At 37.1% G+C, this 13,604-nt stretch overlaps 1 protein-coding gene across 1 annotated transcript; it reads right to left on the bottom strand.

Annotated features, from left to right (window-relative positions):
* Positions 1-6,073: 6,073 nt before the first annotated feature.
* Positions 6,074-11,171, bottom strand: LOC110442990 (protein phosphatase 1K, mitochondrial-like). The gene is made up of 5 exons (XM_021486910.1): positions 11,073-11,171; positions 9,237-9,847; positions 8,330-8,620; positions 7,193-7,506; positions 6,074-6,789 (listed from the first exon to the last, which is right to left on the bottom strand). The coding sequence occupies exons 2-5, from the start codon at positions 9,700-9,702 to the stop codon at positions 6,520-6,522; spliced, it is 1,341 nt and encodes a 446-aa protein (XP_021342585.1). The 5' UTR covers positions 9,703-9,847; positions 11,073-11,171; the 3' UTR covers positions 6,074-6,519.
* Positions 11,172-13,604: the final 2,433 nt, after the last annotated feature.

The raw sequence follows: 13,604 nt of genomic DNA, 5'->3' as shown, positions 1-13,604 counted from the left end.
ACAACTAGCAAGATAGATACTACGTGACGCTTTTCCATCTTGTTTACATGGGCTCGAGTCCTGCTTTGTTTCTTTTTTAATGAAAGAGATTCGGGTGGAGAAGATGGGCTAGACTGTATTTCCTTTTACTTTCGAGTCTTCTCAGTTACTTTCGTCATTTTACAACAACATTGAGTTCGGATTTTTATTTTATTTTTTGTGGGTGACGCATTGGTTTCATAATCAACGTATATTTCCAAGAAGATAATAATCAAAGGCTACTACACTCCACAAGTCACTTTTGACAAAACGGCACAAATTAGCTACGTATGTACGTATGACATTGTTCGGGCATGGTTTGAATCAACACATCTGGGCCCGTATTCATGAAACCGTTCTTATACTCAGCCTGGATTGTGTGTTTACAATGTTTACAGTTGACTTAATGATTCTTTGACATGATTTAAGCGAGTTACTAGAAAATTGGTTTGAGCAATGAATCCAGGCTTGAGCACGAGACCAGTTTCATGAGCACGGGCCCAGGTGTTAGATCAATCCTATGGATGCTCATTTTTTATAAACTCGAAAGTTAAATAATGGCATCGACAATTTTGGCCGAAATGCTGTAACCTATGACTGAGCTAGTATTGTACCTTGACATTTTTACAAAGAACAGGCTTGTCTGTTAAGTTTCCTGGTTTTTAGTAATACATGTTATAGAGAATGACCTTTACTTACCTGTTTACATCAGCAGTCAGGCGCGTAACAACCTATGTAGCAAAAAAGACCGGGCTTTCACATCATTTTAATAATAAAAAAGCAACAAAGACAATATGATATAAAATATTAAAAAGCAAAATATTTGTAAAATAATAGGGGAAAATAATATTTTCTTGCTTTAAAAGGGCCATTGAAACTGATGCCAGAACACGGAAGAACGCGTCTCAGGCGTTCTAGAAAACAAAATTCTCCTGGTGGAGACCCCCAGACCCACATCGATGGGAAGGGGTAAGACCCCCTAGCTTTTGCTAATCTGTGACATTATATAGGCCTATTGAGAATTTCACATCATAGATACACGTAGTTACATACATTCATTTTTCCCTGTCATGAACTGATAAAGTATGTTTTTAAGAGTAGTCCAAGGTCTATCTTCAGTAGGGCTCCTGGATATATGTGTATACACATATCTAAACATCGATATAGGAGCTACCGTCATCTTATATTCTGAGAAATGTTGATGATATAAAAAGGGTTTGGGGGACACAACAGCAAAAAATATGAAATTAGTCTGTACATGTTGGCTCCGACATTTTAAATTTCTAGTTAATTTAGATTCATCAGGAAAGAGATATGACGCAACGGATATTTTCGAGGAATTCCAACAATCGACACATTTTTGCCGGGAAAAAAAGAGCTGTCTTTCGCATTTGAAATACATTTGAATTTTTGCGATGCTTTCCAATAAAAAAGTGAATGAATCAACCAAAAAATGTTGTCTGTAAAATAAATTAAACACTCAAAAATGTATCCAAAAAGTCACCAGATGGCACGACAGAGCTTCTAGATCTAAAATATAGATCCCCCCCAGAAAGGCTTCGCCCCTTCGGCGCTCGCATTCGCACCTTCGGTGCGACTTTATGCATGCACATAGGAAAAAGCCCAGCTACGCGCCTGTCTCCCATACCCTCCCCATCCTCGCGCTGCGCGCTTCGGTGTGTTGCTTTCGGCAGCACATTTTATCATTGGGTTTACACATTGAAAACTCGTTTGTTACACCCCTGGCAGTAAGCACATGCTTATTTGTTACAGTTTTATTTAGACATGAACTGTGGTGCTGAGGGTTATTTTACACGTTTACGGGTTTAGATCGATTTTCGGTAAAATGCCACCCCGATAATGGTATATACGAGAAGGGTGTCATGAAGGGTGTCATTTTTTTTTTAACAAAAATTGATCTGAACGCCTAAAACATGTGAAATTATTCTGAAAACCCAAGTTAAGGTCCAAATATAGATGTAACAAATTAAATCCTCATGTCCCTGTGGTTTGGCATTGTTTCGTTTTATCATGGTAGGGGAGATAACCCATACTATCAGAAAGGAACTGAACTTCTTTTCACCGATGTAATGATTCTACTTATTTTTTTCCAAGTTAATAGAATAATACGTTATTTTCTCATTTGCCGTTTAGTTGTATTTTCCCAATAACTAACAGAACTTTGTAAATCCTTAACTTTAAAATCAACACTAAAAGGAAATCTGCTGAGAAAATAAAAATAAAATTTACCTTGGTGATATTGAAGGAAACGACGTTTGCTGGTTTTGTAAATTGTAATATTCTATAAAAAAAATACATTCATCTTAATAGTTAACACATATATTATAGATTTACCGCACACCGAAGGAAACCAGGAGAAATCTATGTGACGGAAATATGTTTCAGGCTAAAAGATAAATGCAAGTTAATCTTGTGTGGCCTATATCCTGGAGGAACAAATCGTACCCCTCCCCCCAACACATACACCCTTTATATCTGCTAAACACATCAACGCTGTACGTAACATCTACACAGGTGGTAAGATCTAGTCAACACATGTAATTTTAAAACCACACCTGGATTTTTTTCAATAGATAATATCTACATAAAAAAAACCCAAATCCCACCTGTGTTTACCCCCCTGGAGATAATCATTTATCTCCGTGCTAACACAAACCTATTCCACAGCCCGGTCAGGATTATTTCCATGTATCATTTTTTCTTCCGAAGCATCATCTGACTTTTGGTTTTAATCTCAAAACGATCTCCATGCCAAGAAAACTTCACATATATTTAATTCAGGTTGATTTCTTTGGTGTACTTTTGAGATAAAATCTCAAAGCAGATAGAGTGAAAACCTGACATGTATAATTTGAACGTTTATTTTCTTTTTCATCAGGAGCATTATTATTTTTGTATTCAATGACAAAAGTTATTAATCTCTTCGACTTAAAGTTCTGTACAGTAATCAGAAGATACCAGCTTTCTTTGCTTTTGTAACAAATGCATAGGAAGGATATTCAGTATTTTTTCTCTTCATGAGATTCATGGTATAAATCTTAAAGTTTTAATTTTGCAATATTCTGCTGACTTAAGGAGCCCTGTCCCGACGCAGGCACAACACTAACGAGTTCCAATTAAGTTTTTCATAAATACAACTACTTCCCCTGAATTTTGTTTTAGGTATAATTAACTATAAACTGTAGTTGGACTGGGAACCACTGTTGATCAGGTAGCTAATGGTTACTACTGTTTTGTCATAGGTTCGAATCCTGTTCTCGTCGGTATTTATTTACAGAACACTTGTTGAGTGTTGATATCTTTTTGTTTATTTTATGTTTTTTTTTTAATATATTTTTCTCAACAGAAATTATTTATCAAAGCTAGAGTCATGTTGGAAACGTGTTTCCAACATTAACCCCCCACCCCCCCAACTAGTACCATACATAAAGAACCTAGAAACACATTACCTGATACATTTTATAAATGATGTATTCAACCTATCCCCTATAAGTGTTGCTTTCTCAGTGTTCCCATTGAATTTTAGATTTAGGGGTATATTAAATACATCTTCAAGATTCTGTACCTCTAGGTTCTCAACCAACTGTTTCTGGGTGAAAAACACTCATTTTGGAGATTTCTGAACATTTTCTTCATGTTGGTAAGTATGGATTATGAAAAGTTCTTTTTACACAACCAATACAATTTTCTATGTGGCGTTTCGATGACTTGTATGATATGTACACTGTCACCTTCATCAGACAAATGACCAGTGAAGCGTAGGCACACAAAGGTGTAAAATGTGTACGAGTTGTCCACAAAATCGATTTCGATTTCTGCTACGCTTTCGCGTATGTACAAAAGTTGTTATATATGTACCGAAATGACTCGATCCAGCTACTCTTTGTTTAATACTTGGTCATAGATGTGGGAGAGTCTTTGAGCCCCCTCGTCTCGATTTAGAACTGGCCCACTGTGGCGTATCCAGATGGCTTCCTTTATCTGCCGCTTGAACGGATTGCTCTCTCTGTCCAAAACTTTGGAGTTATCCCAGTCAATCACATGATTTTTCTGTGTGGCATGGTCTGTGAACTCGTTTTGGAGTTTCTGTGAACACTGCTTTCTAGTCTGAGAAGTTCATTTCTTCACAACTTTTGACAAAAATGTACAGACTTACAACACAGAGTTGAAAAATTGTCTAAAGGATACCCATCCCACTGGCAAAAACTGTAACTAAGTATTGGAAATTGTATTTTCAGGCTAGACTACAGCTTTGATAACTCATTTCTGAAAAGAAAATCATATCTTGCAGGAACTTTGTGAGAAAAAATAAAGAAGAAAAAGAAACAAAATATCATTAACAATAAAAAAAAATCAGTGAAAAATTAGAGAAGGGTTAGACTGGAATTCAAATACTGGACTTCAGATTGTTATACTACCACTTTAACTGATAGAGCTACCTGGTCAATAAGTGGCCTGGTCCAACTGTGCTACAGTATATAGCCAAGTGGAAGATAAGGGGAGGCTACTGGGTATAAGGAAAAAACAGTGCAGTTGGACAGGGATCCTTAAGAGACCTTGAGTAATTTAAGGTTCTTCAGTCATTCACATTTTTCTGAATTGCTAAGTGGTAGAGTAATTAATGCTTATTAGACCAAACATGGTACATGTATTATATTTATCCGTGACTGGGATGATAGTGATACCCAAGGCACTGTCATTGTCTAATAGATGTAATATTTATATACCACATATACATACTGCTGGATCAGTTATATTCTCAGGGTGATCCTATACTCTGTCACCCTCTGACGAATGTTATTTTGATATATGTACTGTTGGGTGACAATTATTATTATCCTCAGGGTGACCCAAGACATTGTTACCCTCTAATGAATAAAATGAGTTGATATTTATATCTGTACTGCAGGGGGACATTGACATCCTCAGGATGATATTAGCCACTGTCACCCTCAGATGAATGTAATATTTACATATGTAATGCTGGATGACAATGGAACCCTTAGGGTGACCAACAACACTGTTACCCTGTAATGATTTAACTGAAAAATAATTATAAATACTGCTTGTTTACAGTGATATCTTCAGTCTTAGACACCGTCCTGATGAATGTTATATTTGCATACATGTATGTACCACTTGCTGATTAATAGAATCTTCCCCTACCTTGAGGGTGTGACAGAGAAATCTCCAACACAAGAGGTGATGTTGATTGGTTTCTTACCCGAGGCTCTGCCGAGGGTTAGACAAAAACAAATCACCCCGAGGGTTAGACAAAAACAAATCACCCGGAGGGTTAGACAAAAACAAATCACCCCGAGGGAGAAAGAAATCTCTGAGGGTTGGAGATTTCTCTGTTACACCCACAAGGTAGGGGATAATTATTTTTCTCCCATTCTATTATTTCAGTCAAAATTCCACTGACAGTAGTCTGCCATGTTTGTAAACAAAAACATAAGTGGGGTATGGATATCATCATTCACTTTTAATAATGTCACAATTACCCCCCCCCCCCCGGACACATTTTGTTAACGTCACAATTGAACACGTACTTATCGGCACAAGGCTATCTTCCCCTAGGGGGTGACAAGCTTATCTTTCCCGGCTAAAACGGGAGACACACCTGTGAAGAGTGGGAGAAAGAGATATCCTTGGGGGTGATCTAAGACACTGTCACCCTCTGATGAATTTTATATTTTCTTTGTACCACTTGATGACAGAGATATCCTCAGGGTCCTATGCACTTTCACTCACTATTGATTCTAATACAGTGTATGTGCTCAAGAGTTATAATGATACAAATGTACCATCAGGTTGGTGTTAGGCACTGTTAACCCTCAAATGTGAAGTAAACATAATATCTTTGTAATACAGTTTATGTACTGCTAGCTGACAGTGATATCCTCAGGGTGATTCTAGGCACTGTCACCTCTATGTATATAACATATTATACAGAACACTATTAACACTCTCTAAATAGTAAATACATACATAATATACACGTTATCCTTTAGAACACTAAGAACAAACAAGGTTTTCAAATAACAAACATTGTATTAAGACTTTATTCGTGTTTATATACTGTATCTTCCCTGCATCTTCTCTGCATCTTCCCTGTAACTGGCTCATGCTGTAAGGGAGATAATCATGCAGGCTTTTATTTCCTCTGAAGGAAATAAATTCTACGAATAACGAAAAAGTTCTGACAGACATAGCCACAATGAGCTGCTTTCTTGCCAAAAGCAGGGAAGTAATTCTTGCTACAACAGGGGATAATCAAGAAGGTCATCCTGTCTTCTGGCTGAAATACATGCACCCTTAGACTGAGAAAAGGAACCAGTGTTTCGCTAAGATGTACAGAATCATCCAAATACCTGCAGAGCTGTTAACACAAAGGGAAATAATCAGCATATCACATTTTCTTCTGACTAAAATAATTTCCAGACTGAAAACATCCACAAAGGGGAATAACTCTTACAATTATGAATCTCGAATTGGTACAAATGTTCTACCAAAGCTGTACTGTATAGTCCCTGTATCTGTGCTGTATTTACCCCAGGCACCAAGGGGGATAACCACGCAGGTTGTGTTGTCCTCGGACCCAAACTGTAGGGCCTGGTCAGTTACACGATTTGCTGCCTCCTGGGGGTGAGTACAGCTGCATGTTATGTCCACAACCTCTTGGTCACTCAGAACAAAACTGACCCCATCACTGATCAGCGCTAGAAAGGCATCACGGCCGTGGTCAAGCTAGAACAAACAAATTACAAGAATCAAATATAGCATGTCTCCTGAAAAATGTGTATATATGTATACTGTAAATGCAATATTTATATAAAATTATAGTGTAAATTGAAATAAATTTGCCCTTATTCGTGCTCCTCCCCTTTTAAGCACCCCTCCCCTTTTTCAGCATGTGCCTTTTTCCCCAAACACTCTCTTTTCTGGCCCCTTCCAATTAAACAAAATATTGTACAATAATAATATAAACATTATATGAGACACAACAAGAATGTTTTCCAGTGTTTTTGAACATAAAGGAGAAGAGATTTTTTTTAATTATCCCTTGTAATATTCATGGCAAATTGGAGACTTTCTCCAAAATAGTATTATGTTAAAAAATCGCAAAAGTTAGTCAAAAAACTTGACCGACCTTTTTTGTCTGTATTTCTGGATGTTCTGTAACACCATATTTCTTCAAAGGGAGATTACCAATACAGCGCGTCATACTGAGATTTCCGTTGACTTTGGGCGTCCCCAGACTGTTTGGTGTGATGACTGCACCACAAGCCTCGATTCGCTTTCTTTCCTCTATATTGTCAGGGTGATGATCTTGAGTGAGGGCGATTGATTTACCTCCCCGACATAGGAGAGCTCGTGTGTCCCCAACATGGCCAATCGTCAGTTCAGTGCTGTGTTGTAACAGACAGACAGTGGCTGTACTTCCAGCACTGAACTGTTCGTCACCTACAACATATTTATCGTAAAACATTAATTTTATCGATTTACATCAATATAATACATATTAGCCCAAGTTTCCTCTGGCCCTGACACCAGACTAAAGGCATGTTTGACAGATAGATGTCTGGTGTTGGACATTTATCTGTCAAAATGTCTAAATCTGGTGTCAGGGCCAGGGGGAACTCGGCTAAACACATATGTAACCATTTTCTACTAAAATGTCACAAAACTAACAGTATCCTTAACTACAAAGAGATATAATGGGTCCTCCAAAAAGTCCCAGGGGGAAAGCACAAGTTAAGCATCTCAACCCCAAAAGTCACAGATATTGTAAAGGCCGTCTTTTGTGGGTTCCTTATTTCAGCGATTTTCATAGAAACAATTTTTCAGTGAAAAATTCAGCCCACAAAAATAAACAGCTAATTAATAGGTCTTAACAAAAGCATACCGTTTTAGCAAATCTGTTAGAAAATTAAGGACTGTTTAAAAACCCAACTTTAAAGTAAAAAATATAGAGCATTTCATTGAATTGCCAGTAGAATGTTAATATGAGACCAGCAACAAATAAACTATGGATGCCTTCTCTATAGTGACCAATCCCATGCCCCGGAGGGCAGAAAAAAGGGAAGAATTCAAATATCGAGGTATCTCCAACTTCAGGAAGTCAACTTTGTCTCTTAATGATAGCAAAATGATCCCTAGTTACGTATCACATTATCATCTACAGTACAGGAATAAACATAGAGAAAATATCTTCTATTTCCTGAACAGTAAATCTAGTTCAGTATTTGATTACTGTTTTGAAGTAGAATTATGGTAACATAGGTACCTAGACAGTAGAATGATAAATTTCTGGCGAGACTGTTGTTGACATCTATAAATGACTGTCTTAGAACCACACTGTTGTCTTGTTCCCTTGACAACCATAGGGACAGGTTATTGCTCATTTGACTTTCCAAGTACGCAGAAGCCAAGTCTCCGTTGTGTCCATCAAATATCCCGAAATACAAATATTCTGGGGACAATTTCTTGATGGCATATCTGTCTTCATTCCTGTTCCGACGGCCAAGTAGGGATGCTGTTCCAATCTTCTCCAGTGGAATCTGAGGGATCAGCTTTCCTGTAAAAGGATGATACATTCTAAAGTTATTGTACTTATGGCCTGAAATGTCACCTACGAATACTGATCGTTACTAGAAACGAAATGTAGAAAATAAGTCGGGGATAATTAACATTTTATTTTTTGGCAAGTTTCTAACAAACTGAATGCTTTTGAAGAGGTATTTAATTGGAATATGCAATGATGAAATAATAGGATACACATGTACAAACAAAATGATTCAGAATTGAAAGCAATGTCCACTTTAAAATTTGTTGTCAATTATAATGGTCAATTTGAAGCATTTTATATTAATGTTACCATATTTATTCTGTCAAAGCGCAGGTTTTTTGAGAATGGTACCTTATACCTGCCGCTCCTTAGATTATGTTGTGTTTCCAATTGCATTCAAACTACTGTATATACCACTAAATTGAATCTGAGAACAGTTCTTTTGTTTTGACTCTTTTTAATTGAAACTTTGGGGGAAACTACCATTGTTTTTCATTTGTAATGGGACAAATTTCAGAAACTGAAAGTGAGTATAATATTTAATTCACTACACAAAAACGAAAAAGGTTCAGGGTTGGAGGTGGCAGTAACACGAGGCAACATTCAGTGTGATACAAATTCTTACCTGTTTGTATGCTTTCTTTCATAAGAATAGGCATATTGATACGATTGTTCCAACTCCCAATGGTGTCAAAGTTGATACCAACTTGTTTCTTTCCCTTGTTTTCTGGGTCAGACAGAACACCCACACGTCTTGTTGGCATACACACAGAGGAAGGGCAATCATTTCTCAACAGAAATTCATTTTGTTTGCCTCCGTATCTCTTATCACAAACTGTTAAACTGGAGTAGAGTCGAGAGGTTTGGCCAAATTGGTCTTTACTTTGTGAAAACTGTGTTTTTTGTCGTCTAAGCAATTCATTACAGACTGGGTGTCTGCTTTCTGAGCAATAACACTTCTTTCGTGGAGTTATCTCCCTTGTGGTGTCTTTGTTTCTATGACAACAGAGAATACCAGTATGACAAGATTGCCAGCCAGTATTTGAGACAAGCCTTGTGCCTCTCGATAGGGTTGTAAATGTTGTATTCATTTTTAGTGTTCATATAAGCCTGCATTTGTGAAGCTCATCGTAAACAGTTTTCTTAAAAGGTGTTTTTTTTTTGTTTCCGTGCTACACCTCCAGTCGCGTTCATCTTCAGACATGTAGGTTTATCAGATTCCTTTCATGTAACCATCTGAAATGACAACAAGAATATTCAATAGAACCTTGTTCAACCACCACCTGAAATGTTAGTTCGAGTTTCCTACATGGCCCCGACACTAGAATGAGACATTTTCACAGATACATGTCTGTTGTGGGGCCCAACACCCCACAATGCAACATCTGATCTGACAAAATGTTAAATCTGGTTACAGTGGTGTCAGGGCCAGAGGAAACTCAGGCTAATGAAATGACAGCAAGAATTAACACTGGAACCTGTCTTATCTGTCTTTTAAACAAAACACAAATATAATATATTTTTTGTTAATAATTAACAGGGCTTAGTTGTCAAGTCTGATTATCTTTTCCCATTTTGAAGAAATATTTGAAAATAAATCATAAATGTTTGTTGCTGTTGCTGTGAATTTTCTTATTCAATTCATTCTTGTGTACCTTATTCTATGAAAACATTTAAATGTAGCAGATGTAAAGGTTGAAATAATTTTGTAAAAAAATATCACTGATCCGTTTCCGTATTCTTGGACCATAGTGTATCACAATTTTCAGACAGTGTGCTACAAATACACGGGCGGGCACAGAAACTGGGCAGGTAAAGGGCTGGCGTCGTTCAACAACGATGACATAATTAGATAAGTTGTTAATGTAGTGTAAAGGAAGAGATTGCAAACTCATATCAAAGGTTACATTAAAGACTGAACATAGTTGATAAGCAAAGTAACGCACATTACTGCTCACAGTCGTTACTAAAAATAACCCAATTTATCTCTTCATCAGTAACTTTTGCAAGACATTATTAAAAATCGCAGTAATTTACAAGGTAAATAATATTTTGCTAAAAATTGTTTACTGAAAGCGTCGGCTACTTAGAAACTTGATGTCACTTTACCGGAAGTATTGCATCTATTTTTGGTACTTTCCGACATGTAAATAAAGTTTATTTTTGCATTTGTATTATGTTTCATGACTGAATAAATGCGACATGGACGAACAATTTGAAAAAGTTATGATTCAAGTGATTTTGGCTATTTTTAGTAACAAATCCATACCCTTATTGGCGTATAATAGGCGAATTCGCGTATTATACGCAAGTTAGTGGTTTTCCACGACCTGCTTATAGTAAATACTGACACCACTCTAACAGTGGTGTCTTCGCCGTCTCACATGGTGACATCTTGCTTAACAGGAAATAGTCTGTTTCTTTACAATAACGGACCACACATCCCACAGTTGTATCTTACCGTGTGTTTGTATTTTATCATGGATGAAATCTGAGATAACCTTCCTATCGTCTGCAGTTCGACTTTCAGTTTCAACTTGTAAACAAGCGGATGTCGAAGTCGGGTGCGTTCGATGAAAAATATTGCTACACTGAAGTAGTCATCTCCCTTTAATAAAAAAAAGCCCGGCCGCATGAAATGAATTTGATATTATACAATTTGTATCTATGTGATGTTTCCATGCAGATACATGTATTTGTTAATATATTCTGGCATAGCACTATACATGTAGTTTTCATAAGAGCAACAGGCAAGAACTTTGTCAATGTGCACCAGTTATCACTTAACTTTCTATATAGTTTTAAAAATACCTAAGTTGCGGCGTTTACCGAAAACTGGATTATTATAAGTGCATACCAGAGAACCAAAATAGTAAATACATATCCGAAGTCCGCATTATCTTGTACATACCCAACACTTTAAATTATTTAGTTAATGCTCAAAAACATTTTTGTGCTAAAAAAATGGTTTTGGGAACGTAAAATTCGAAAATTTGGGTAACGTTACAATAAAGATTTAAATTTTGACTTACTTTTTGTATCATAGACAAGTGGGTGATATTATGGCATTCATTCGTCATCAGTAATATTATTGTTATTAATGCGTAACGGCCCATCAACACGGGATAGGTCATTAGGGCCAACGAATGGTCGGAGAAAAACAAATGCAAAATAAAAACATCAAACAAACTTCAAGTTAAAAGACAAACATCAATTTCAATATAGAAAGTGGCTATGGTGACTCAAATTGTATTAAAAAGACCAACAGCTTTCAGATAGCCTGAAATTGTAGAGACAGTTATGTTTTCAAAAAGAGATTTAAGACATGTAATGTTATTATAGATATTTTCTCGAGTTGACTGAAAGTCTATACAATCTAGTAACAAGTGTTATACTGTAAATGGTTCCTAACACACTATGCATTGAGGCTGGACTTTACGTTTTAATAAATAACAATGGGTAATGTATGAATGACCCATCCGAAGACGGGCAATGACAACCTCGTCTCGGCGCCTCACTCTGTAGCTAGGATGCCATTCACCGATTTCAGGTTTGATAGAATGTAATTTGTTATCGACCCATTGATTCCAATTATTTTGCCACTGCGATCTTATAGATGTTGTAATTAGTGATTAGATGACATTTTGAGGTAATATTATGTAATAATATTAAGATTTTTCGAATTGAGATATTCTTCAATTTTTTGTTGCGAAGGCTCTGTAGAACAGATAGAAAATCCTCGGGCTACTTTGAAGGGCCACCACACTTGGAAAGGTAACGCAGGAAATCCTACACAGTTGAATAATTCAGAAACCTGGCCATCCTCGATATCCAGGGGTTACGCTCATGTTCGCTCTCTACACCCCTGGAATATGTTATAGCAAAATTGAAGACACGAAGATAGCTGTTTGAATGGTCTCAGGTAACAAAACCTGACCAATCGCTAGGCTGATACCTGCCCTTTGAAGATTGAAGAGACGCCCGACTTCAAAGCCTGTCAATTTTTACCGTTACGTGACCGCGATATTCTTTTGATGTACATCAAAGGATCGAACTAATCTGTTTGTCTCATCAACAAGGTAGCGCACACTGAGCCTTCAATTTTGCTATGACATATTCCAGGGGTGTAGAGAACGAAAGTGAGCGTAACCCCTGGATATCGAGGACGAAACTTGGCTAACCAGCCCTAGAAACATTAATTCAAAGGTGAGGGTCAAGCTAGGTAGCAGTGAGTACCAATGCTCAACATTAAAAGCGATGTATTTCTAATAAGTCATCAGGAAACGAAAGGGATGAACATTAACTGATTCCAAGTGTGAAAGGGGTGCAGCAGTTTTTGTACGCTTTCGTGTCCCCACGTAATTAAAGACATAATATAAATAACTGACTATATGTATGTATTTTAACTTTTATGATGTGGAGTTTTTCGGAACATAAAGGGCAAAAAAAAATCCGATTCTGCATGGTGTTCTGTGTGTTGGGTTTGTTTGATTAAATAAAGCCCGTCCTTTTCCTTGCCGAAATTTTAGCAGGCGACAATTAGTAACCGTTGCTTCGTAGAAAGTGGATGTTTTGTGTGTATACGTTTCCGTTGACCGATTTCGCGAATGACGAAATGTTGAGTATTCCGTGTAGGCGTTTGTGTTTACACGCCAACACAATATTATTAGCGATCATGACACTTTTATTTGATATGTACACATCTGCTTGAAAAAACAACAACTTTCATTACTTAAACTGTTATGAAGTCATAACTTGTCGGTACGCATAAAGATTAAACGTACCTTTTTTCATTAAAGAGTTCCAGAATTGTTAATGTTGTATCTGTCATCGTGGACACTGACCAAACACATGTTTGTGTCCATCACGCCTTGTCTTACATGGACTCCGGACATAGACTGACCGCTCCAGTGTCCGACAATTTGTACCGCGCGTGACAAAAGCGACTGTTAAGATGACCCCTGACCAACACTGTTTATAAAACGGATGTGTA

The sequence above is a fragment of the Mizuhopecten yessoensis genome, unplaced genomic scaffold (genome assembly GCF_002113885.1).
Source record: "Mizuhopecten yessoensis strain PY_sf001 unplaced genomic scaffold, ASM211388v2 scaffold716317, whole genome shotgun sequence".
In the NCBI taxonomy this organism is placed as follows: domain Eukaryota; kingdom Metazoa; phylum Mollusca; class Bivalvia; order Pectinida; family Pectinidae; genus Mizuhopecten; species Mizuhopecten yessoensis.
Note: the sequence above shows the minus strand (reverse complement) of the source record. Positions and strands in the feature narration are given on the sequence as shown.